General features: G+C 37.7%; 1 protein-coding gene across 3 annotated transcripts; it reads right to left on the minus strand.

Annotated features, from left to right (window-relative positions):
* Positions 1-4196: 4196 nt before the first annotated feature.
* On the minus strand, positions 4197-27320 carry TBX19 (T-box transcription factor 19). 3 transcript variants are annotated; one of them, XM_081326550.1, is made up of 10 exons: positions 27264-27320; positions 25055-25114; positions 24732-24948; positions 19701-19965; positions 15111-15245; positions 14293-14354; positions 13918-13979; positions 10170-10355; positions 7034-7169; positions 4197-5651 (listed from the first exon to the last, which is right to left on the minus strand). In XM_081326550.1, the coding sequence occupies exons 3-10, from the start codon at positions 24926-24928 to the stop codon at positions 5423-5425; spliced, it is 1272 nt and encodes a 423-aa protein (XP_081182676.1). In that variant the 5' UTR covers positions 24929-24948; positions 25055-25114; positions 27264-27320; the 3' UTR covers positions 4197-5422. The 3 variants fall into 3 exon arrangements, with proteins under 3 accessions (XP_081182676.1, XP_081182678.1, XP_081182677.1); XM_081326552.1 differs by lacking the exons at positions 24732-24948; positions 25055-25114; positions 27264-27320 and adding an exon at positions 21476-21545; XM_081326551.1 differs by lacking the exons at positions 24732-24948; positions 25055-25114; positions 27264-27320 and adding an exon at positions 20916-21148.
* Positions 27321-27789: the final 469 nt, after the last annotated feature.

The raw sequence follows: 27789 nt of genomic DNA on the forward strand, positions 1-27789 counted from the left end.
AAGACTCTGCTGGTACACTACTTTACCCTTGTGTTCTATTCTATCTATATTAGAAGCCCTTTGCTTCTTCCTTAACAAGTAAGCTAACCATCTACCTGGTTTATTAGCATTACAAAAAGTATTATGTCTAGCATACCATAAATTAGTTGCCACTTGATCTGCCATTAACTTATCAAACTGACCCCTTAATAAAGTAATTACCTCTTTAATCTTCCCATCAGATGGATTCAAAATTAAAGCCTTTTCTTTTTCCTTAATTTCATCCTCTAATTCTTTCCTCCTAAATTCCAATTTACGTCTATATTTATTGTTCAAATATATTAATACACCTCTCATATAAGCTTTACTTGCATCCCAAACCATCTCAATAGAAGTACCTTTATGCATATTAATTTTAAAAAATTCCTTCATCTGTTTTTTACACTCTTCCACATTTTCCTGATATCTAAACAAATTTTCATTTAAGCGCCAGGACCGTCTATCCCTATTATCTTTTTCTATCTCTATCCATACTGGACTATGATCAGATATAGTTCTTGGGCAAATCTTGATCTTCTTAATCCTAGAAAAAAAATCATTAGTAATTAATACAAAATCAATCCTAGAAAAAGATTGATGCCTGTCGGAGAAAAAAGTAAAGTCTCTTTCTTGCAAATTCCTTTCTCTCCAAACGTCTCTCAATTCCAAGTCATCCTTCATTTCAAAAAAAGATTTAGGCAGTTTAGCATGACTTGGGGTGCTTTTAAAAAAAAACCCTTGTCCATTTGTACATCCAGAACGCCATTCCAGTCTCCCATCAAGATACAAGATTTATAATCCCACTGAATAATCTTGCTGTGTAGTAAACTGTAAAAATCTCCTTGTTGTTGATTAGGAGCATATAGTCCAACCAAAAGCGTTTTCTTGCCTTCTATTAACAGTTCAATTATAACATATCTTCCTTGTTTATCTGCTTCAATTAAAGTCGCTGTCAAAGTGTTCTTAACATAAATAACCACTCCATTCTTCTTATCAGTCGCAGGAGCAATAAACTGTGTACCCAACCTTGAGTTTAACAAATACTTTTGATCCGTGGCTCTAATATGTGTTTCCTGAATGATATCAACTAATTCTGAGAACTGGGATGGTTTCTATTCTGGTTCTGCTATAGCTTATTTGAAACCAGAGCTAAGCTGGTATCCTCTATGAAATGCTCCAGCTTTGTAAAAGTTGTGGGTGATTCATGCTCCTATTAGTGGGAATTCTTGTCTCAATCTATGATCCAGTTCCTGATCCCTGTAGTCTGTCTGCATTGTTAAAGTGTAATCATGTGGTACATCATCCTGTAAAGCACAGTGCATTGACTCAGCAGTTAAGACATTGGGCTTATCGGCTGAAAAGCCAACAGTCCAGGTTTGAAACCCAAGCATAGTGCGATGGGCTGAGCGCCTGTCTTCACCTAGCTCCTGCCCACCTAATAGTTTGAAAGCATGCAAATACGAGTAGTTAAATAGGTACCACTTTGATGAGGAGGAAACAGAGCTCTGTGACATCATGCTGGCTACATGACCGTGGAATTGTCTTAAACAGTGCTAGCTCGTGGCCTTGAAATGGAGATCAGTGCTGCCCCCAATAGTCAGCAGCAACTAGTAGAGTAAAAATCCCAGGGACTCTTTTCCTTTTCATCATACTGTATGCACATACCCAAATGCCTGTTTGCAGATCTCAATTATAATTTTTGTTGCTCAGTTATAATTTTTAGTTTCTGAAGCTTTAAATGAAGCAAAATGATGGTGGTAAATTGGGGTGAATGTTTCTGTTCTCATGTTCTCCTTCGTATAGCTTCCCATCATAGCAACATATGTGGGAAGGGGTGGAGGATATTACTGTTCATTTCCTTTTCTGTGGATTAGTATAAAGGGTTTTTTATAACAATAGGATCTGTGATGGCTCAGGGGAAAGGGCATTGACTGAATGGTATTTTTGCATTAAACAGTGGTTAGCTCATGGTATTCGTTCCATGTTTTCAGCATTTTGAGGACCTGGGGAATAGAAATGTTGATGGGATGGAAGACCCTTATAAAAGTCCATAAGAAATTAGGGATAATAAAAAGGCTGCTGGTGGATTGCATGGAATCAGTATAAAGCACGGATGTCAAACTCTCCACTTCACATGACGTGCTGCAACATATCACGACTCCTTTTGGATTGCCGACAATGGGGTGGGCGCGGCTTCAGTATAATGAAACCAGCCAAACGGGCCAGCACCCCTGGTATAAAAATATCAACATTTTGGAATGGGGCCAGGTTGTGGTCTTTTGCAAAGAAGGTTGGAGGGACTGAGAGGAGAGGAAGCAAACTGGACTCATTGGACCAGATGGGAAGAGGTTCAGCCCTGAATGATGAACTAAGGAACTGAAGGTTGAAGTAAGGAACTGCAAAGGAGAAAAAACAGGAAAGTTGCAGAAATAGCTCTTCCTGTGAGCATTTTTGAAAAGGGGGGGAAGAGGATTACTTAAATACATACTGTACTAAGCTTTAGAAATAAGCTGCATGTTTAATGAAGTTACTTAGACCCGCTCTGCAGGACCCAACAAGATTCATCTCACTCAGTTCAATAAAAGGTAAAGGTTCCCCCGCACGTGCATGCTAGTCATTTCCAACTCTAGGGGCCGGTGCTCATCTCCGTTTCAAAGCCAAAGAGCCAGCGCTTGTCCAAAGGACATCTCCGTGGTCATGTGGCCAGCATGACTAGACGCCAAACGCGCACGGAACGCTGTTACCTTCCCACCGTAGTGGTCCCTATTTTTCTACTTGCATTTTTACATGCTTTCGAACTGCTAGGTTGGCAGAAGCTGGGACGAGTAACAGGCGTTTACTATTATTTATAGTTGCTATGTGTGATACTGTCTGTATACCAGTATGGTTATTAGTGTTCTACCACAAGTAGCAGTGGAGTTCTTATCAATTTAGAGGGTGGACATTTATCTTATTAATTCCCCAAAAGGGAGGGGAAACACTCCTCAGCCCCCGCCCCCGGGTACCCTAGTTAGTTGGAGCAGATTTGTTTAAAGGAAATATTAAAGGAGATGGAACAAATCATGCTTGGGAGATCTCTGAGTTTAGAACTAGAACTGTTACTGCATTAAAATAGGGTTGAACTACACTTCTAAATAATGGAAAATTTAAATGAATACAGGTGGTCCTCAACTTCCAAACACCTTTGAGCCAAAAAAATTCCATTGTTAAGCAAGGCAGTTGTTAAGTGAGTTTTGCCCCATTTTACAACTTTTTGTCACAATTAAGTGAATCATGCAGTCGTTAAGTAAATCTGGCTTCTTCCATTGAACTTTGTTTATCTGAAGTCAGCTGGTAAAGCTAAAAGTGGTGATCACATGATCCCAGGACACTGCAACTGTCATAAAATAGATGCCAGTTGCCAAGCACCTAAATTTTGATCAAGTGATCATGGGGCTGCTGCAATGGTCGTAAGTGTGACAAATCGGTCATAAGTCACTTTTTCCAGTACCACTATAACTTTGAACACTCGCTAAACAAATGTTAAGTCAAGGACTACCTGTAATTGTTTATTTTAAAAGTAATTGAATGTAATTAATCATTCTTGCTTTTCTTTCAACAAACTAAGATTGCCCTTTCATCCTCAATATGATTATTCTTCTTCATTACTGAAATACTAGAGATCATTTGTGAATGAACAGAATCAAAATATTGTTGCCCTATATATTAATAATTTTTTATACATTTATGATTTCTAAGATTATGTACATACATAAAGCTAAAAATTGTTTTCTCTGCAATCCAACAATGCTGTTAAGAAGAATATTCAGAAAACAAATTAAAGGTAAAAAGCAATATATAAAAAACCCACCTGGTCATAACTAGAAAAACAGTGCTATGGAGCTTCCTTTATTCAGCCAGGAAAAAAAAATAAATGTAATAATCTCCCAAACTGATTTTAAAATTATTTCTTCCAATCAAGATTAGTTACGTAATTCTCAGGACCACTATAGCACATAAAATTTCTTGGTTATATGTTTCATGTTTGATGCTGAAGTGTACTCCTTATAGTGGTGTGGTAATTTTATAGGGGTTCTTTTAATAAACATTACATAGAAAACAAAGTAACATTGAAGAAAAATCTAACTCATGCTTTTTCCATCTTGTATGAGAGCATATTAAAAAAATCACACATGTAATCCATATGATTAATTTTATTCATTCATTATTAAATTACTTATGTGGTTGCTGATCTTTTCTGTTTATTTTTCTCTGAAATGATTCAGTCACAGAAATGTCTATTGTCATTCTGGGGTCACATACACAATTGTCTATATAAGCAATGTTCTGGAAAGCCAAAATGGCACAGAAAAAGTAGAAAATCAGAATAAATCATATTCTATAATAGAAAACAGCATAAAACATTTACCCCAAAAATGTGAAACAACAAGAACTTCCAGCCAGCAGAATAGATCAAATGAAGTTTCATTGGATGTCAGCAACAAAAATACAATAGTCCTTTTTTAATGATTATTCCAACACATTTATCTAATGCCAGTAGGGATGGTGGGTAGAGTTTAGAGTTATCATCACTTAAAGGATTGACAGTCTACAATGGAAGGGCAAACAAAGATGAAGATGGGTTGGGTAGATTTCACCAATGAGTTAGTTTGAAGAAAAATATTGTTACTACCTTGGACACACTCATAATTCACCATGAACTTTCTGAAGAAAGCTCATTTCCTTTTATGAGGATTTAAGAAAATTGCTGAGATATAATATCTTCTCTGTCCTGAGCAATGACACATTTAAACAGAATTGCTGTATTCCTCAATAAGTTGAAATCAATAGCAGCCCTATGTCTTTCCCTTTTTTCCTTTCTTTTCCTTGACATGACAAATTGAAAGTGTGCAGGAGGATTGATTCAATTTTGGGGTTGAATTTTTGTCTTTTGGAATTTCATTAGAGGATTCACTCCTACAAAAAAAGATCAAAGGGATGTCAAGACAGAAGTGACCTGGTCAGAATCAGAAAGATGGCTGTACTTGCTTCTCTTTGGTTACTCTTAGTATATCTGCTATAAGAAATAAGGTTATCAGCCTCTACTGATATTCCAATTTCATCTTGCGCATAGATGATATTTTGCCAACCTAATCTCAAAGCAACATGTTGTGCCACAAAGAACAAAATTTTCTATACAGAATTATAAGAGGTGTAATGAACTTGAAAACTTTAGCAATTCATGCTTGCTTTATCTATTACCATGCAATTGTTGAGGCATGTTATAATGATTTATTAATCCTTTCATTAACAAAAAGAACAGATTGTGCAAAACTGGAATTTCTTATTAGATGTGGCTTTTTCCTATGCTATGGCATCCTTCAGTTTTGTTGTTGGGTGATCATGTGCTCTTTCCCACAGCCCACTAGAAAGAACGAGAGGTGACAGGTGTCCAGGTTGAATCAGTTAATCTGGAGAAAGCAGGTTCCAATTGGGTGTCCATGTTGCTGGCAACGGTGCCTGATAAACCAGATGAGGATGTGGCAGGCAACGCAATGCTGCTTCGCAGAAATGGGGAACTGCTGCTTATATCACTTGCAAGGTTAGCAACGTTGACAGCATTGTTACTGACAGTCCAGAGGCAAGGATAGTGACTGCAATAAAGCAAAAAACAAAAACAAAAAACTGAAATTTGCAACTACCTTTAGCATTGCGGAACAGATAGTCATTTTGTAGCTGGAAACTGTATTTATTCAATGCATTATTTGTCTTGCACAGAAATAGGGCTCTGGAATCATGATTTTATGCAAATATGTAGCACCCATTTTTCATTTCTTTCTAACTTAGGGCAAGGTTGGGGAGTTTCTTGCAGCTTTAAGGTGCTTCAGCCTATTGTGATGAGACAATTTAGTAAAGCTCTAAGGTTCAAGAGAAATTTTAAAACATGTTTCAGGAACCACATGAAGCCTTTAACATGATTGTCTGCACTTGGTATGAAGAAATGTAGCATGCAAAACTTAAACTTGTTTCATTTTGTTTCATTCCGCCGGGACCTGAAAACTTGGCTCTTTGAGCTGTCGGGCCTAGACTGAGGGGTTTTAATTGGGTTTTAATGTTTTAACTTTTAAATTTTGGGCTCTAATTTAATTAACTGTTTTAATTAACTGTTTTAAATTTTTTAACTTTTGTATGGTAGGATTTTAATTGCCCCGTAAACCGCCCTGAGTCCTACGGGAATAGGGCGGTATATAAGTTAAATAAAATAAATAAATAAAATAAATTTTGGTTTATCCATATTTCTTATTATCTGAGAACTTAACACAAAGCCTCCCTTTGTTGGATTTGAGAATAGATGGTCTGATTGGGCTACAACGTACAGCACATCTGTATGATTAATCAGTCTTTTCAGTAAAACACTTCTTGCAAGAATTAGAGTATATTTTGAATCTAGCCGAACTCCTGATGACTTCATGGACAGTTATCCTGCAACAGTATGGACATATTTTGCTATCGTCTTCCACAATATTTTCCCCCAATTTCCCAGGCTCTATTTTCTAACCCTGTTTTGCTTTTGAGCCCAGACCAAGTTTTAAATTGCACCTTCAGAGACAAACCAGTCCTAAATACTTAGACCAAGGGTCCCCAACCTTTTGGGCACCAGGGACCGGATCCATGGAGAAAGGTTTTTCCGTGGACCAGAGGGTGCGTGTTTTTGTGTGCTGCCTGCATCCCATGGATGGGGCTTTGCTTGTTTGTGCGGACTGGTTGCTGGCATGCCACAGCCTGATGCCAGTCCACGGTGCGGGGGTTAGGGACCCCTGAATTAGACAGTTCACCTGATATTTATAAGAAAAATATAATCATTGTTTCTAATTAAAGCTGTGTCTTGCTATATAGCCATTTTATTGAAGGAGGAAAGGCAGTGTATAGTAAAATCTGACCTGTTATTCTTCCTCATTGTACACAAGAAGGGCAGCTGGATCTGCTGAGATATCGCTGCTGGTACAACACATACACTGAAGAGATGCTTGCTTACCTGGGCCCTGGAGCAGTAGTACCACTATTGTGTGGCACTGGGACCAGGTTGTTGTGGTGACTGGAGGGTCCTGTAGGCCAACCTTCATGGCCTGTGGACACTTGGAAATCACTGTTGGCATTTTCTGTCAGATTCACTTTAGAATAGGAAACACAAAGAATTCAGAATGATTGCAAGATTATGTTTACATTACCAAATCAGACTGAATATTAAACAAAAAAACAGAAAAAGGCAGAACCTTGAGCTGAGAGGACAGCCCTTATTCTTTGACTCCATGATATGTGATCTGTTCACAAAGTGCAGTTTGTCTTTTCAGTTTGGCTGAGAACAAGACAATACTCTTTTCAGTAGTTGTTAAACTATCCTGCAAACATGGTTTGGGGCCCATAATAAAATAAATAAATCAAAATATTAAAAGACTCAGCAATCTCATCTACGACCTTTCATTCAAGAATAATGAACAACCAAGATTTCACATATTCAGATTTTATTTTTTACTTTTATTTAGAGTATGGCAAGATTTTTGATGAAATGATACTTTGCAGTACAATTCTATTTAAGATTTTGGAATACTGTGTGTGTCAAGGCACCTCAGGCTGTGCATTGCCAGTTCCTGGTTTATTCTATCTGCTTTCTGCTAACTGGGACACAAGGAGGCACCTTTAAAGTGGGGCACCACTGGGAGAAGACAGTTGGACTATTATGTTCCTGCTGTCCAATTATATTCAAGTATTTCTAAGAGGAAGGAATTATAGTTCTGTCTAGTATACATACTTTGCTTGCATTATGTTCAGCATCCTAGAGATGAGGCTTATATTACTAGATGGCTTTCCCTCTTCATATAATTTTATGAGGTTCCTTATGGTTTCAAATCTTGCCTCATGTTTTTCCTCTTAATCTTTTTTACCCCACAAGTGTCATAATAATTTGTTAAAGAAAAGGAAAACTGTTCAATTCTTTTCTGTCATTAAAAGCTGCCTTTGTGGAAGCCTCATGGGGAAGCAAGCACTGAGAAATGTATTTCTTGGAAATGCATGCTATCTTTCCAAGCAGAAACTTCACTGACTAATTTTGCCTAAAAATAAAGTCTCCTTGGAATCTGATTTGACACCGGGGGATATCATTGGTGTAACTTTCTTACCAACAGTACAGACATAGTTTCCATTCTCTGTGTTTGTCTGTTTAACCTTACAACTTAATTTACAGTCCTCATATTTCTTGGTGGTATTACCTACCAAAATGCTAATCAAGTCCAATCCTTCTTAGTTTTTTTTAAAAATCAGTCAAGATCCACTACTATCTCTTTCTCAGCTGTGAAAAAAAATACAGAAAAGAAGGGCATTCTATGTACTAAATATTTTCCCTTTTATAGGTATTCAATATATATATTTTTCTTTTAAAAAAGGTATTTATTGACTGAAAACTGGAATAGTTATATGTCCTCATTTACTCTTTCAAAATCCTTTTGCTGTGATACAATTGCTATCATTTCATGTGATGTAATTTGGCATTGGATACCAAATATTGAAATACCGTGTGTTGTATAGTTTTTTTAAAAAAATAATTACTTTTAAAATAACTAAAATAATTAATTTAATTAATTAATTTGGTTAATTAAAATAACCAAATTTATGTTTGATAAAATTATCCAATTTATATAATAATTACAAATCAGGAAAAATGTTATCATCTATCACAGGCACATATAAAATGAATTCTTTAGTCCCCAGATGCTCTCTGGAAAAGTCAAATTTTCAAAAGCAGTGAGGGCACAGATCTTCATTGGTGGGAGGGCATTTTGCAGGATGAGAGCCCTCACAGAGAATGCTTGGCTCTGAGGCTGTCCTCTTGAACAAAGGTCCTCAACCTTGGAAACTTTAAGACTTGTGGACTTCAACTCCCAGAATTCCTCAGCCAGCTTTGCTAGCTGAGGAATTCTGGGAGTTGAAGTTCACAAGTCTTAAAGTTGCCAAGATTGAAGACCCCTGCTCTTGAAGACTCTCTTCCTATTACAGGTAGTCCTTGACATACGACATTTAATTTAGTGAAAGTTACAACAGCACTATAAAACTGATTTATGATCATTTTTCACACTTATGACCCACTTTGGCATCTCCATGGTCACATGATCAAAATTCAGATGCCTGGCAATTGATTCATATTTATGATGGTTGCAGTGTCCCAGGGTCATGCGATCCACATTTGTGACCTTCTGACAAGCAAAGTCAATGGGGAAGCCAGATTCACTTAGCAACTGTGTTACTAATTTGACAACTGCAGTGATTCACTTAACAACTGTGGCAAGAAAGATCATAAAATGGGGCAAAACTCACTTAACAAGTGTCTCACTTAGAAATAGAAATTTTGGGTTCAATAGCCATAAATTGAGGACTACCTTTAGTACATAAATTAGTGAAGCTTATAGGCAATACAATTTACAGCCAATTGCAATAATCCATCATAAGGTGAAGCATATGAGTGACAACGAGTGACTAGCCCAGTGCCTCTTGTTCCAAAAACAGGCAAAGCCTCTCCTGTCCGTAACTAAAAATCTAAGAAAATTCAAACATTCTGAATCATCTCTTTTTGGGAAAGCACAACTCTGTTTAGAACCCAGTTAGCATGGTCTCAGACTCAGTCTGAGCAAAGTCTGTCAGCAGCCACTCTGACCTCCTTGAGTTAAGTTGTAACCTGTTTTTCTCCATCCACTGTCTGTCCTCCTTTCCACATCCTGACTGACTGACCATCCACACAGAAGGACTAAAATCACTGCAGAAGGGTTTCCCAATTCCCAATTTCATCAATTTAGGGATGAAAATGAGAAGTTTGGGCATAGATGCCACTGTGCAACTAAGAGGCTGGTACAAGAGAAGCATCCTTAGGTTGTCCCTTTAGCACAACTGCATATAAAGGGCTTCACATGCAGACATCTGTGAAACAAACTACTAGTAATTATTAGGATCAATCAATAGACAAGCAGTACCCTTGGGGTCAAGGCTGATGCAGCACCGGGAAACTCAGATAGATAAGCATTAGTTAGGACCACCCACACATTCTTGCCCACCCAAGTTTCAGTAAAACCAGTTTCTTACGGATTGCTTTCAATAAATAAATGCAAAACATGACAAGAACTTGCCTGGATAATTATTTTTTTGCATGTATGAAGCAGGATATGGAACGGCTCTGTGTCCTCTTAGAGCTGAATAATGTTCACAGCCATGATGGGAATGTGGAGCAGGCAGAGAAAAACTCCCCGTATATGGATAATTGGAAGTTCCTGCTGCACAGACAGCATCAGGATTGGAAATCAACCAACCACCCACTATGGAAATATTGAGAATTGAGTAAAAAGAAAGCTGAAGTAGGGAAATAGGAATATACATACATACATACATACATACATACATACATACATACATACATACATACATTCCTATATACATCTTTTAGTCTATCATGCAAACACATACTCAAAAAACATAGGATAACTAAATAATCTTTTCATCTCAAAGAAAAAGATTGGAAGTAAAAACCATCTAATCTAAGTCCTTTTTACTGGAGGGCTGTTCTTCTTGGGCAATTAGGCATAGCAGTGAAGTTCATGGTTTGATATATACAGGTGAGGATCATAAAGTAGGTCTGCTTGTATATGATATTGTTTTCTATATTAAAATTAATAAAATCAATTGATAGCCTCCAGTACATTATATACTCTAAGTATATTAATAAATCTAAATGTGAAATAAGTAGTTTTAATTTATCAAAATTAGCAAGGACACACCACCCGTAGCAGAGCTGCCAGTATTCTATATCCCCTCAAGTACTTGAGGATTTAACATGTTTTTTTACAAAGTAATAGCCATATAATAATTATTTATGAATGACAGCTTGACTACTCAAAATTAAAATTTCTAAAGTAAATGTCACATATTTTATTATCAGTGAAATTGTTGTTGATTAGATGTAGATATGGTGTTCAAAATTCTACTTTGACTTATACAATGTGGCTCCCTTTTGTAGAGATTCTTTTTCACAAATTAATTTTATTCTAGAAGATGGAATGATTTTGTACATGCTTTCGTTCCATGTATAATATACCAACAACTTGGAAATTAGCAGTTTTGGACTTCTTTGATATAAAAAACATTGATTTTAGAAGACTAGAATCTATTTTCTATCAGCAGTAGAGTTATGTACTTCAAGTCCTATATTTCAAGTCCTCATCAAGAACTCCACCTGTAGGACTAATAGAAAATTGAAATCCATAATTTATATGTTTAAGTTCACTTTTCCCCCCACAGGTAAATAGACCAATTTAAATCTCAATTGTATGCATCCATGTAAAATAATGAACTTATTTTTCAATCAGTGATCAATCTTCCTTGAGGCTTTGGATTATCTATCGGTATTTTATCACTTCAGAATCTATTCATAAAATTGAAATGCTCTTCCTCAGCAATTAAAGGAGTGCCTGTAACCTAGTATGTGTTTCAAATTATTTAGTACTTAGATTTGCCCAAATGTTTCAGCTAAGCTGAAACTCGGTGCTGATCCTGGTGCTTGGGCTGTTCCTCTGTCCTGGTCCTACTTGACCTCTCAGCGGCTTTTGATACCATTGACCATGGTATCCTGCTGTGACAGCTCAAGGGGTTGGGAGTGGAAGGCACTGTTTTACGGTGGTTCTCCTCGTACCTCTCGGGCCACTCACAGTTTGTATTGGCAGGGGGACAGAGATCTACCCCGAGGCCCCTCACTTGTGGGGTGCTTCAGGGGTCGGTTCTCTCCCCTATCCTGTTTAACATCTATATGAAGCCACTGGGTGAGATCCTCCATGGCTTTGGGGTGAGGTATCACCAATATGCGGATGATACCCAGTTGTTCATCTCCACCCCGAGCCAACCCAGTGATGCCCTTGACGTGATGTTCCGGTGCCTGGAGGTGGTGCGGGTCTGGATGGGAAGGAACAGGCTCAGGCTTAACCCCTCCAAGACTGAGTGGCTGTGGATACCGGCATCTCGTATTGTCCAACAAGTTCCATCTCTTTTGATGGGGGGAGGTATTGCCCCCCTCAGAAAGGGCTCGCAACTTGGGTGTCCTCCTGGATTCACGGCTTAATTTGGAAGATCATCTAACGGCCGTGACCAGGGGGTCCTTCGCACAGGTTCACCTAGTGCGCCAGTTGCGCCCCTTTTTGAACCGAGATGCCCTATGCACGGTTACGCACGCCCTCGTCACTTCTCGCCTGGATTACTGCAATGCTCTTTACATGGGGCTGCCCTTGAAGAGCACCCAGTGGCTTCAACTGGTGCAAAATGCAGCCGCATGGGTGCTTATGGGAGTATCTCGGTACTCCTATGTTACACCACTCCTGCGCGAGCTGCATTGGCTTCCAGTTACCCTCCGAGTGTGATTCAAGGTGCTGGTAATGGCTTAGGCCCGGGGTACTTGCGAGACCACCTGCTGCCATTGTCAACCTCCCATTGCCTGGTTCGCTCCCACAGAGTCGGCCTCCTCAGGGTTCCGTCGGCCAGGCAATGCCGGCTGGCAACGTCCAGGGGGAGAGCATTCTCTGTGGGTGCGCCGACCCTCTGGAATGAGTTGCCTCCGGAGCTGCGGATGGCCCCTGACCTTCGGTCCTTCCGCCGTGATCTGAAGACGTGGTTGTTCCAACAAGCGGGCCTGGACTGACTACAATTTTCAATTCGGCTTTTTACTGGGTTAAATTGTCTTGTAATTGTGCATTTATTGTTTAATTCTCTTTTAAATTTTTTACTCTATGTTTTTTAATTTTTATTGTTGTGAGCCGCCCTGAGTCCTCAGGGAGAAGGGTGGCATATAAATTTAATAAAATGAAAATGAAATGAAATGAACGCTTCTGCTGAGCCCAGAAGAACCACTGATCAGCTGGAATGTTGCAGCATCTCCAGGGTCTTGTGATTTACATTCAGATGCTTGGCAACTGATTCATATTTATGACGGTCACAGTGTCCCAGGGTCATGTGAAGTGACCAAAACCTGCTGCAACCACCCAGCAGACAGGGGGAATAAAAACCAAACACCCCCCACCCCACCCCCGCTGCCAATCTTCAACAGAAATGCTCACAACAATGAAAACCTCGGACAGGAGGAAGAGCGCCGCTGGGTGGGCAGGCAGGTGTCTTGTTCAGCTGTGGCTTGGGGGACACTTTTTTAGTGACATTGTAACTTACAACAATTGTAAGTGAACTGTTGTAAGTTGAGGACTACCTGTATTTCATCACTTTTTTCCTTTTTTGGTGGGGGGGGGGTGATCAAGTTTTTGACACCTTGCTAGGCGACTGGTGGTACTTGGATGTTACCATATCCTAAAAGTGGTACAATGGGTGAAAAGTTGAAAAGCCCTGATCTAATGCATTATTTGGAAGGAAGATATCTTGGCCAGAAAAAAAGATAAATGTGAGGTGATGTAAGAGATAGTATAAAAGGAATGCATAGAAGAAAGAACAATGAGGCAATGTCATTACATTTTGCTTTCTCTAAATAGATGTTTTATTATTGTCCATGCCCATCATGGTAGCAATTTATACATAGGCAGGCTCAACATGGCAACGATGTTGTAAGAATATTCATAACAACATATCTACTAGTTCTAAAGTTTGCCTTCCCTGTAAAATAAGGTGCTCAGAATATTATGTCAATGGAGAAAATTGGTAATAAGGACATCTGGGTAAAACCCTAATCACAGCTGCTGGAAACTGGAAAAAATATTGCTGTTTCATACTATTGTCTATTATATTTTCAATCTGTGAACCATCCAACACCGTGCATTGACAGATGTTATAATAGCAATAGTCACCAGTAACCTTATATAATTTAAAGTAAGCAAATGCTAGTATATAACTTACAGTGAGAATATGTCATGTGTTGACTTTCAGAAACAATATCTGGAGCATCCTTGGAGTGATTTCTGAGGGATAATGATATTAACGTTTCATTGATTCTGGTAAAATTATTCTCCCATTAACATTTCTTTATTCTATAATGACCGTTCTGTGGGTTACTTATTATTTACCAGTCTAATCAATTTCATAAAGCTCTCTTACATTCTTTGTCATTAAACTCTGCCAAAGAATTATTATAATCCCTAATCATAATGTATACATTACATTAGTGTTTATTATATTTCTAATACAGATTAAAAAATACAAATGAAGAACAGGAAACTAGTTGGTATTCTTCTATCACCAACAATTTTCATACATTTGATGAACTGATCTTACCTTTCTTTTGCATCCAGAAATGCCTTGGCAAAAGGGTTGTATTTGATTTTGAGAGCTGTGATCTTGAGGTTCAAGAAAGAAGGGTTCTGTTTAGTCTTTTAAAGGTGACTGTTGATGATTTTCCCACATTCAAATATATTACACCAAGAAGTTATACAAAGGCAAGGCACAAAATGTGAAAAATAGAAAGTTTTCTTCATACCATCTATAATTTAATGCAGCTCTGAGATTTATTAAACAATGCATGATGTAGAAAGGGAAAAAATGTGTACCTTTTAAAGAAGTTAAAAGATAAGATTTAAAACAATTTCATAGTTAAATACTATGTAGATGTAAATAGTCCAAACATTAATTTGGGCAACTTTAAAAGAATATTAAGCAATCTTCTCAAAAAAATGAAAGCAATCAATCTCATAATGATTTTATATTAGTCTCCACTATCAGAAGCTATACAGTGAGGAACACAACTTGGTTGGAGTTATTTGCATATGTTTTGCTTACTAGCTTGCTCTGGGCATTTAGCTGTCCTGTGGCAGCACAGTATTGAACTAGATTGGCCTAGCCAAGTTCTCCCTTAAGCAGAAACTTTAATTTTGCAGTTGGAAGAAACTAACTTTCTGAACCAGCAGGATAACATCTGGTGTCCCATGAATGCCTCTTCTGTGGTTATTGGATAGCAGGCATGCAAGAAACACATCCTTGCTGACAAAACCAAATGATACTTATTCTAAAGAAGAGCAGTGGATCACAAAATTTACTTGGGCACTTTAAAGTTATTCCCATAACTGATAAATTGCTTTGATATGATATCCACCTACCTCTTCATTCTGGTAGGCAGTCACAGCAATAAACTGAGTTTCAGGAAAAGAACAATTCATTACCATCCTATGTGGGCCTCCTACCCGAACAATATGAACTTGAGGCTCATATTTATGTAGGGAATTCAGCATAATCTAGAGTGAGAAAAAGGGAGAGAAAATAATTGAAGAGATACTATTTTGTATCCTACAAAAACCTGTGACATATAGAAGTTACTATGCGAAGTTGAAGTCAGTGTAAGATGAGACCCCTGGTGATCAATTAATTTGTGGCCCAAGTGTTGCAGTTAACAAACATTTCACTACAGTATACTCCTGTTATTTCCCAAGTCAGGGAGCTTTCATTGTAAGGCCTGTTGCAATATAAGGATCTGACAAGCCTTTCCTCTCCATCAACACCAGGGAAAATAACTAACTAATAACAAAAATAGCTGGTTTATTGCTAATGAACCATGACTGGTTTCATCTTGAGTCACTTTACCCGTAGGTGCATAAACAGCTGCAAAGTAGGTATATGAGTCAATATAAAAGAGGGGGAAAATGGCATTACCATAGGTGTATATTACAGGCCACCCAACCAATCAGAAGAAATAGATTAGCTCTTTGCCAACCAGTTAACAAATGCATGTAGGAAGTATACCACAGTAGTAATGGGAGACTTCAACTATCCAGATATCAACTGGGAGACAAACTCTGCAGTGAGTGGGAGATCAAACAGATTCCTAACCAACCTAGCTAACAACTTTGTCACCCAAAGGAGGAGGGAACTAGATGTAAAGCTACACTGGACTTAATCCTTACAAATAGAGAAGAAATGAAAGAGGGAATCGAAATTACTGGTACCTTGGGTGAAAATGACCACATCATACTGGAATTTAATACAATGCAAACACTAGCAATAGAAAACAATTCAACCAATGTCCTAAACTTCAAAAGAGCCAACTTTAACAAACTCAGAGAGAACTTAGGAAAGATCCCATGGATAAAAATTCTAAAGGGGAAAACAACCCAAGAAGTGTGGTAAACCCCGAAAAATGCAGTCACAAAAGCCCAGACCAGCACAATACCACTGAGGGGAAAAACAAGAAATCCAAGAAATGGAAACCAGCATGTCTGCATAAAGATCTCTCTAACAAACTAAAAGACAAAAAGGACAAATACAAAAAATGGAAAGAGGGGCACATAACTAAGGCCGATTATCAGCAGACAGCCAGAACATTCAAAGGTGAAGTCAGGAAAGCAAAGGCTCAGAATGAATAAAAACTTGCAACAGAAATCAAGGACAATAAAAAAAAGTTTCTTCCAACATATTAACCACAAGAAAAAAAGTCAAGGAAACTGTAGGCCCACTAAAGAGAGAAGATGGCAAGGAAATTACAGGCAGCAGGGAGAAAGCAGAGCTGCTTAACTCATACTTTGTGTCAGTCTTCACACAAAAAGAAACTATAGCCCAACACACCAAAAAAACCACTGCAAAAAACATACTAGAAACAAAAATTAAAATAAGTAAAAAAAATGATAAGGGAATACCTATCCAACCTTGATGAATATAAATCACCAGGACCCAACAGACTACATCCCAGAGTTCTGAAAGAGCTGGCAGATGTTATCTCAGAACCGTTGCACCACATCTTTCATAAATCCTAGAGCACCAGGGAAGTACCTGAGGATTACAAAAGGGCTGATGTGGTCCCCATCTTCAAGAAAGGAAAAAAAGATGGACCCAGGAAACCACAGACCAATCAGTTTAACATCAATACCTGGGAAGATCCTAGAAAAGATAATAAAGAAAAGCAAACTAAGTCATACTGTAACTAGTAGCCAGCACGGGTTTGTTAAAAATAGATCATGCCAAACTAATCTTATCTCATTCTTCGATAAAGTGACTAAACTAGTACAAGTGAAATGCAGTGGACGTAGTATACTTAGATTTCAGTAAGGCATTTGACAAAGTAGACCACAACCTACTCCTCGGTAATCTAGGAAAAGGTGGAATAGACAACATCACCACCAGATGGATCTGTAACTGGCTGACATACTCATTGAGTAGTCCTCAATGGCACTACATCCACATGGAAAGAAGTAAGCAGTGGGGTACCACAAGGTTCCATCTTAGGCCAGAGAATTGAAGGGGAACTCATTAAATTTGCAGATGACACCAAACTGACAGGAATAGCCAACACCCCAGAAGACAAACTCAGGATCCAAAAAGATCTTGACAAACTTGAACAATGGGCCCTATCCAACAAAATGAGTTTCAATGTGGAGAAAAGCAAAGTCATAATTCCAGGCAGGAAAAACCAAAGATACAAATACAGATTGGGCGAGGCCTGGCTTAAAAAAAGCAACTGTGAGAGGGACCTTGGAGTCCTAGTGGACGATCACTTGACTATGAGCCAGCAGTGTGCAGCAGCAAGCAAAAAAGCTAATACAATCCTGGGTTGTATAAACAGAGGCATAGAATCAAGATCACGCAAAGTATTAGTACCGCTTTATAAAACCCTAGTAAGACCACACCTGGAATACTGCACCCAATTTTGATCATCATATCACAAAAAAGATGTTGAGAGTTTGTAAAAAATTCAGAGAAGAGCAACTAAGATGATCAAAGCCTGGAGAGCAAAATATACGAAGAACAGCTACAGGACTTGAGCTTGGCTAGTCTAAAGAAAAGAAGAAATAGGGGAGACATGATAGCAGTTTGTTTACCAAAGCACCAGAGGGAAGGATGAAAAACAATGGTTGGAAACTGATCAAAGAGAGAAGCAACCTTGAATTAAGGAGAAACTTCCTGACAGTGAGGACAATCAACCAGTGGAACAGCTTACCCCTATGAATCCTGAGTGCTCCATCACTGGAGACTTTTAAGAAGAGACTAGACATTCACCTGTCTGAGATGGTATAGGTTCTCTTGCTTGAGCAGGGGGCTGAACTAGAAGACCTCCAAGTACCTTCCACCTCTATTCTATTCTAGATAAGACAGAATAGACCTGCAAACAGTAACAGCAGACTGAATCTGTTTTGAATACATTTTATATTAGAATTAGAAGGGCTGAGAGATGGAAACCAGGTTGACTAGAGATGGTCTATGGCTAATAAAGAAAGTTTCCAGGTTAGGTTTTTAATACATGGTTGCCCTGTCTTATTCTCAGGCTTTTATGAAGGCTCCAAAGATCAAGATCCTTCAAACGCAATCCTCCTGCCTCTTCAGGCCAATTCTTCCACCTTTTTTTCCTAGAAAAAACCTGTTAAGGAAGACAGAAATAATACCTGGTGGCTTTTGAATGGTAGAGTAAGTGATCCTCCACTTGAATTCATTGTTAAAACAATGAAATCTTGCATTGTATTAATTTCATTGCACTTACTCATGGTTGAAGCAATGAAATTCTACAGCTTCTTTTCTTTTCAGATCATGGATCTGGGTCAGTACATATTTTGGGGCTTCCTTCAGCAGAAACTGTATGCATATGAACTGGAAAAAATGGTTCAATTACAATCAAAAAGACTCCCCATTCCTTTTTGGGGTATCTTAGATGTTAACAACTCAGGTGATTGGTTGAGAATGGTTCTTCAATGTGAACTAATAATTAAGCAATAATTAGAATGTTCTGGATCTTGAAATGTAGGGAAGATACATATTGTTTCTGTAGAAAAATTACAGTGTTCCAGTTTGGGAAGAAAAAACAGAAATCTAGGCACTATCTGAATGGTTTTGTTGTTGTTTTGAAGCATCTTTCTCTGAAAATCTGTATTAAACAATTGCTAAGTATAAAAACCAAAGTTCCAACTGCACATGTTTTCCCAGTTTTCTTCTTCATTTAAATCCTGGAGGACCCCAAATAAGCATAGAAATGGCCACAAACAGGTCAGAATAGACGTAAATAATATGCAAAGCTGAAAATTCGTTCTTTGCTTGCTAATGGATTTGCTTTCAGATTTAATCCTGCATTCCAAAATAAATCAAAGAAAATGTTCTTCACTGGGGTCCTAGATGCATATTAAACAAACAAGCCAACAAAGCCAACTTTCCTCTTTCATTTTTAAGGGCCTTGGGAGAGAATGCCACTTATTTTCTCGTACAGGTACATATTTTGTATTATTATTCCAAAGGCCAAAGATGATTCAATAGAATATTGATAATTATCATGAGGCAAAAGCAAGCACAGTAATTATTTCATTTAGATGAAGCCTTTTATTTGAGTACCTGACTATTGCCAACATCCCACTTACGCACCAAATGGCAAAGGAGAGAAAACAAAGGCTCAATACCCCCAATCATTTTCCCCTTCTCTGAAGCCCTATGTAAAAACTCAGCATACAAAATACACTATGGAGGTAAAAATCCCTGATGGTTAAACCACAGCACATTCTGTCTCTCTTGACATCAAGGAGTCCATTAAAATCTGAAAGCTCCAATTAAAGCCTGTTTATTCCTGTTTACATTTGGACTCGATGGAATAATTGGCATCTGTGGGTGAAGAGGCCTCTGAGGGCCCTTCTAATTGCATAAATGCACCCTTGATCATTCTCAATTGGTAGAAGCCAATGACGGAAGCCAAGAGGCTTACAAAAAAAAATATGGTGCCATACCTGCCCATTGCCATTTAGCTTATTGGTAAGTTTCACTTTGCTAAAAGATACTGTGGCCTTCATCCAGTGTGCTCCAAAGTTGGGTGAGTCTGGATGGATATAGACACAGCTGTGGTTGGATGGCTCTGGCTTTCCAGCAGGAACCCATTCTCCATTCACGTACTTCCAGCGGTGGCTATCAGTTGGAGCAAAATCCAGCAAAAAAGAATACATAGCATTTGGATCCAACCCTGAAACACTGATCTTTAAAACTGGAAACATCCGCCTGTATGAGAAACAATTATATGAGAAATTAAGTATTTTTATATTTAGGGAATAATTTGTTTTAATTGCTTGTTTTCTAAATTAACATATTAATGAGTCACTTAATGACACAAAATCTTTTCACTAAGAGAGGCAGCTAACACTCATTCCTCTTCTGTTTTGCATGGATGGTGTAGGAAGTATGAGGTCTTGCAATCAAGACAGCATGTTCTGTTCCTAAAACAATTGACTAGGGAACATAGTCATCACAAATATTTGGTTCATTATTCAACAGTCTCTCCAACGAAAACTACATTGAAGGATGTGCTACATAATGATAATTGTTCTAAAGGCTGGCTGTTTGGGGTACATTTATTTTTTTCAATCTGTCTGCCAATGGAGAAAGAGGAGAACCAATATTAAAGCACCGAAAGGCTGACTTTTTATTTTCAGGGAGGATGGGAACAAACTTTTCATAGCTGTCCCAAGCAGCACTTTCTGGAAGGCAGGAAGAGAGGACAATTTTAACCGTATTCAGAATATTTAATTGGAGATGTTAACATTTTGGAAAAGGAAAAGTACATGCATTTATTTGTTTATACTCTGCTCATGGGAACCCTGTGAACTATCTAGATGTTGAAGTTAACCATGGTGAGAGTTGTAATGCAACAACATTGGAGGAGTAAAGAATTATACTTTTCATATTATTTGTGTTTATTGTATATGTGGACCATTTTTCAAGACCTAGTCCAGGGGTAGGCAACCTTGGCTCTTTTATGACTCATGGACTTCAACTCCCAGAATTCCTGAGCCAGCTTGGCTGGCTCAGGAATTCTGGAAGTCCATGAGTCATAAAAAAGCCGAGGTTGCCTACCCCTGACCTAGTCCAACTATTGTTGATCTCAACTTATTTCAGCTTTCAACTTTTGCAACTACATTTCCAATTACACAGCTTGCTTTCCTTCCCTTCACCTCTTAATGTCTGGAGGGCTTCTTCTTTTCCTTCTCCTCTTTCTTTCTCTCTTCCTCTTTCTCCCATGGCCGAGAGTCCTGCCCAACGCATTACACTTTGATCTTGTTTATTATCCTTTTATTTACATAATTTACAAAATGAATTTCTTTTTCATTGTATCACTAATATGTATTTTACCTAAAAAATAGAGATTAAAATTCAAGTCCGTTTGGCATTACTTGCTGTATCACAATATAGGATATCACAATATAGGATAAGACATCCAATCTAAATAGGATGACCTTTTTAAGACAGTCAATGAGAAAAAGATAGGGTCATGCTTCCTGGCTCCAGCTTATGAAAGAAAACTCTATGGCTTGAAACTGATTAGTATGGAGAAGAAAGAGGTAGAATAAATATGGCCAGTGCCAATTCCCTTTTAATAGTCTATTATCTTGTATTAGTAATATTCAAATGGGTTGTTTTGCATTGTTTGGTGCTCCATTATTCACGAAACGTTTGGGAAAAACCTAGAAATATTTCAGAACAAGTTTAGTTTGTTTTATATATATATACTTACTTAGAGGATTTGTATTTTCTCTTTTTACTCCAACTAAAACACTTAAATCATACTTGGGAGCAGGTTTGGGACGAGGATGAGGAAGATCCAGATTCAAGTCCATCATGAGTCATGAAAACTCACTGGCTATTTTGGGTCTTGCTGTTTTTCCTAAAGCAATATATCGCACAGGATTGTTATTTGGCACAAAATTTTGAAGAGGGCTATGTATGTTGCCTTTTGTTTGCAGAGGAAAAATGTGATATACCTCTAAGGAATAAAATAAAAAGTACTTGGTCTCAGAAGATTTGAGATCTTTTAGGCCATTTTCCATAGCCTTGTGCTATCTGGAGATTAAATCTTCCATCATATTAGTCAGAGATGGTTGACGTTGTAGCCTAGCACTTCTAAAGAGCTCCAAGTTGGGAAGGGCTATCTAGATGTAAATGATATTATTAAAAAGCAATAGTAATCCAACCCAACTCAACCAAATCAAATGAAACCAAGAAACAGTTTGAGCCCACTTACAGTCCACTTAGAAAGGGCTGTAAAACACTGTGAAGTGATATATAAATCTAAGTGCTATTGCTAGATGTTTTATTAAAAAGCAATAGCAATAGCACTTAGAATTATATACCACTTCACAGTGTTTTACAACCCTCTCTAAGCAATTTACAGAGTCAGCATATTGCCCCCAAGAATCTGGGTCTTCATTTTATCAACCTCAGAAAGATGGAAGGCTGAGTCAACCTTGAGCTGGTGAGACTCAAACTGCCAACTTCTGGCAGTCGGTAATCACTGCACCACACAGCTCTGTATAATATTCTTGGGAAAGCTTGGTTGAACCCAGATGCATTTTATATACTGGCTGAATTAAAACTCCATTTATGTATTAAATCTTGATGTAAAAATGCAACCTATTTCAACATCATTCTTTATAATTCTTGGGAAAACATTGTGATGACTTTTGCTACTATACATGGATTAACTTAGTATTCATAATCTCATCTTTGCCTTCTTTTTTGCCAATGAGCCAAGTTAGCAAAAGCAATCTGAGAAGTAAAGTTAGAGAAAGAAACCACTGAGCAGTAGCACAAGCCAAATTAAAGCTACCAAATTTCATATCCATGAGCTATGAAATAGGGCTTTGAAGTTAAAGTACATGACTTCTGTACTGCTTGAGACCCAACCCCCCCTTCTTTTTATCAATTATATTCTCAATACTTGCTCAGGCATAATATTTCATAAGTCTTTAGCCAACTGAACTGTTCTTAGAAAAAGAGATTTATCATCTGAGGGGAAAATCTGAATGAACTTTCACTTTATAATTTGTATTAATGTTTAATCCTGTACTTCAGAAGTTGAATGCTTGATTTTGCTGAAATGCAACTGTTAGCAAACCCAGCCAGAATTTTACATAATGAAAATACAACAAGTTACAATTTAGCAACTTAAAGAAATTCTTAGGCCTCCCACACAAGTACACATTATGCTTAGGCATCCTTTGCATAATTGTTATATTCACTTTAGCATCTTTTCGGATATATAACACATTCGACTCAATTTTCCTCTTAAAATGTGACAATACAAAAAATATAGCCCTTTGCTATATGATCGATCTTGCAGGATAGTGTCACAGGATTTTTTTTACATGAGTTCCCATTTGTGCATAGCCCTGTCTCCATCTGCCAATATAAAGACTACAATAAATCCTCTAAGAAAATGTGACCATCAATAGGTAAAAAAAAATGACTTGGGAATCGGTAAACTAAGGAATCAAAGACAGCACTGAATTTGGTGATTTAGAATTTATATCTGTTGAAGAAAGATGATCACTGAGAACCAATGAGAGGCAAAACAGAAAACTGTTTCCAGTTTCATACTGTCTATGATTATACATCACAGGAGAGAGTTTTTTCCTTTAGCTGTGACTAGAAAAAAAAATACGTTTTTCCCCCTTGTGCCATTATTCCTGAAGCTATACAGGCTGCTGGGCTGTTTACATAATAAAAAATATACAAATTGAATTGGTTTATGGATTATGTGCCATTAAGCCACCAACTTCTACTGATCACTTACATAGATTTTCTCCATGATGATACATGTTGAATACATTTGGCCTACATGTGATACTAACTACTAAACCTGAGATCTGTAGATAAATGTGTTGTCTCCTATTGTAACTACTAGAAAAGCATTGTTCACAGAATCTTTCAGATAGGGAGCTCCTAGCACTATCTAGCATTTTCTCACTAGTGACTTATAGCATCTTCTACTCACATACATTCATTCTGATGCCAGCATGACAGTAATGAGCACTGGCATTGTATTATGTCATCAGTGGTTGACTCTGTTGTGTTTTAAGTCACTACTGGAAAAAATGTACAAAATGGATTGTGACTTAGTTCCATATTTTCACTCCAAAGAGTTTTTCTAAGGAAAGAAAAGTGATGGAACAAGTAATGGGGAAGATAGGCTTAGAAGAAAAGCCAATCAAGAGTGAAAGGTCTTCCAGCAGAAATGGCTTGCAAACAGCCCAACAGGACACAATGTTAAGTGTGCTCTGACAAACCATGCACGACCACTTTATCGTATATAAATATTGTAAGAACCCATTATAAACTAATCAGAGCTTTTCATGATCTGCATTTGTGATGGGTAAAGATCATTTTAATTGGTTCATATGTCATTTATGTATTTATGTTGGTTTTGCATTTTGAAGTTTATAATGCTTGAAGTCTTCATGAGAGCAAATATGTATTTACCATACACAACACTAATCTCTTACAAGGTGATATGTACAGGAAATTTGTGATGTCCAATAGGATCCTCTCATAAGACACAATCTTTCAGAAAAGAACTTGAACATTTGATTCAGAAAAAGATAAAGCCTTGCTTCTTTTATTAAGATACTTGCATAGGAAAATATGCTACATCAGCATCCATTGGATACACATAAAGGTGAAGATATTTCACTTGCTTCTAAGCTGTCAATAATAGCATCTCTCAACAATCACTTAATATCCAAAATGGCTCACTATTTATAGACAAATATATAAAAATAATCACGATGCAGTCCGCCAGCAAACTATCCAAGTTCACTTTAAAGAAGTGGAATTATGGTGAGACTATAATCCTGTTCTTGTGCAATTTTTACTTATTTCTACAGATCCTCTCAAGAACATCTCCAATGAACTGCAAGTCAGTCACAGTTCCTGTTCTATGTAGTGAGTTCACTTCACCATTCATTGTAGCAAAAGAGAAGGTTAGCACTCACCTGCCATTCTTGGTGACAATCATCTCATTTGTAACTTCTCTGAACCTCTGCCACAGGGCAGAATCTTCCAAGATAACCTGGAGTTGTTTCTCGGTAGGGTCCCCTTTGTCTCTGCCAGCCAGGAGTTCATTTTCCACCACATTGAGCAGCCTGGAGATGGTGCAATCACTGTGTTTCTTACAGCCCAAATCAGTCATGGTGACTCTAATGTCAGAAACTTCTCAGGTTATTTAAAAAAAGAAAGAAAGAGGAAAGCCTTCACAATCCCCTCTGAACCTAAGCCCAAACTAATTAATTAGCCACAATGGAACAAAAGTGCTCACCTCAGCCTTTTGCCACAGACTTGTTCTATCCTCCACTACATCCCAACACGATGATGACACCTGCATGTTAAGGTTTTAACATGAACACACAACCATGTCTTAATTACCAACTGTCAGGTGGGAGGCAGTCTGATTAGGCAATTGGCTGCTTCTGAAGACGAATCTTCCATTCAATTTGCTAAGCTTTTATCTTTCTGAGGAGGGTCTAATTATTCTGCTCAAGAACTATATTTCCATTAATGAAAATGATTTAATGTCTCAAATGAAACGATGAATGGAAAGCAAATCTGTGCAGATTTGCAAAATCAAACTGAAAAGGAAGATACAAATGACACTGAAAAGCAAACTGTGCAATATACAATATTAGCCTTTCTTGAGGCAAGTGTATTTCCTTGTGTTTCATTATATTATTGTCAACAAAAAAAAACTTTTCTCATCAAACTATACTTATACCAGGAAACAATGCGTATGAGCTTCCTGTTTGCAGGCTAGATTCCCAAATTCTAGGACAGCAATGACCAATTTATGTACTTTGCGAAATGTAAGAGATACTATGGACAGTATTTGGTGCAAAGCATATAGGGCATTGCTATACAATAGATCATTATATTGTTTTTTTCTGGGTTAGCAGGAATTCCAACTTGTTGCTATGTTTTTGAAAATGTAAAACCCTTTGTATTTACACTGCAGTTTTCATTTATTTCCCACCTAAAATGGTGAGAAATTTAAGTTTTCGCAAATTTATTTTTTTACTTATTCAGTATGTACAGTTGCCACTCACCAAGAGATTCTGGGTTGCTAACGGTTAAAATTATATCAGAAGAAAAATATCATAGTGAGAGCAAAAGAAAGTGCTCATAGGCATTGAGACTCCAACCTCAAAATGAAGTGGGTGAAGAAGGGATGATTTATTATTCTAACGTTTCTTGTTCACGCCATCATTCAAAATTGATCATTATTTATTATTTGCTACTAGGCTATCTACCTCTGAATATTGACCACTGAATAACTGTAGACTGTGGAATCCTTGGTGCTCTCTGAGCTTGGTTGTTTGCCTGCAGACATTTCATAACTTGATTGGGTAACATCATCAAAGCTAGTGAGTGCACGATTTGCTCCCTTTTTGTATGCAATATCATGCTTTGCCATGTTGCTGGGGATATGATTCTCTTGGTCCAAGAAGCCAAGAAACCACTTTTCTTATTGGTCAAGGAGAATCCACACTTCCCAATGGTGGCAGGGCAAGTCCTTTCTATATTATTTATTTATTAAATTACTAGACTGCTCATCTCACTAATACACATTCTCACATTCACTAGAATTGATGATGTTACTTAGTCAGATGATGAAACATCTGCAAAGCAAATGCTCAGAAAGCACCAAGGACTCTGTAGGATTGGCAAAATGTGAGGGTAGAGTTAAAGGAGGCATCAGCCTAGAATCCCTAGGTAGCCATAAGTGGACTAAGTCCAACTCCCTTGAATTCTGTGGACCCCTATTTAACTCCAAGCAAGTATTAACTGTTGGTTGAGAAATTCCTATGCATAGGCTGTTTAGCAATAAATCAGTTTAATTGGACCTACACATGTGGACCTGGTCTTTTGTACCTAACAGACTACACAGTTCGACTTTGAGCTACATGGATTTCTTCTATTGAATATCTGTACAGAAGGGCATTAACTAAATATCCTGCTTCTGGCTGCTTGCTGTAATAGCAAGAGTGTGAAATATATGAATCTAATCTAGGAGGTGAATATGATAAACTACTTCAAATGAACAGGTGTTAAGGAAAAGGAATTGACAAATCTGTAGGATTACGAACCTTTGGTTCATAGACTGAATGCTGTTTGCAAAGTATTTTTATCTACCTCATAGAAATTATTTCTGTTCCTAAATCTTTAGCCAATGCTCACAAGATATTGTATGGAAATCATGTTCTCCATGTAAGAGAAATAATTTGGTTGATAAATAAGTAGCAGCACCTAACACTGCTCTGATCATTATACCTCAAACTAAACCAAAAATACTAAGAGAGCCTACATATTATTTTAATGAGTAGACAACTGTTTTCTGAAGAGGCATCAAATATTGTTACTACTAACAGGTTTCACTGCTTCTTCATAAGTTTTATGGAGGAAAAATTTAGAATCAATATTTACTGAACCTATCTAGAAATAAATTTTCCCGAGAACAGCAATAGACTACTCACAATAGTGATGCTATAATGATGTAGGTGTCTTGGAACAATGTGGAAATAGTGTTCTACAGTCTTCCTCCAAGATGCTTCCTCAACTTCCTGATCAAGCCTACTGACCTCATGTTCCTGATGGTTTTACCATCCAAGTACTAATCAGTTGTAATCCTGCTAAGCTTCTTGAAATCAGCAAAGCTGGGAAGATGCTGCCACTGGTTGGACTCTGGAACATCTGTCATTATTAATGGGATGTCTTAAATTAGGCTTATCGGCATGATACCTAATAGCTTTTAATTTCTAGAGCTCAGTGGATAAAGTATTCCTTAACAGAATGAATGAAAGTAAGTATTTGGCAAGACTCAAACTTTCCAAATTTTATACAAATGACTGGATTGATGGTTCATCCAGTCTCTGTCAGCTTCTCTGAAATTTATGAAAATAGAATTTTCTACATGCTGTTAACAAGTATTTACCTATACATTATTGCAGTACATAAGCCCTGCTGTCTGTGAATCTCGGCCACCAGAAGTTAATTGCCCCT

Source organism: Vipera berus (genome assembly GCF_964194415.1).
Source record: "Vipera berus genome assembly, chromosome: 4".
NCBI lineage: Eukaryota > Metazoa > Chordata > Lepidosauria > Squamata > Viperidae > Vipera > Vipera berus.

Bases quoted from the DNA above. Each gene is read 5' to 3' on its own strand.
- TBX19 (XM_081326550.1), bottom strand. From the start codon at position 24,928: ATGACTGATTTGGGCTGTAAGAAACACAGTGATTGCACCATCTCCAGG. The intron at 13,980-14,292 runs GTAAGATCAGTT...ATTATCCCTCAG, and splicing joins TTTCTGGATGCAAAAGAAAG to AAATCACTCCAAGGATGCTC. The intron at 5,652-7,033 runs GTAAGCAAGCAT...GCTTTATTGCAG, and splicing joins ACTACTGCTCCAGGGCCCAG to TCACTATCCTTGCCTCTGGA.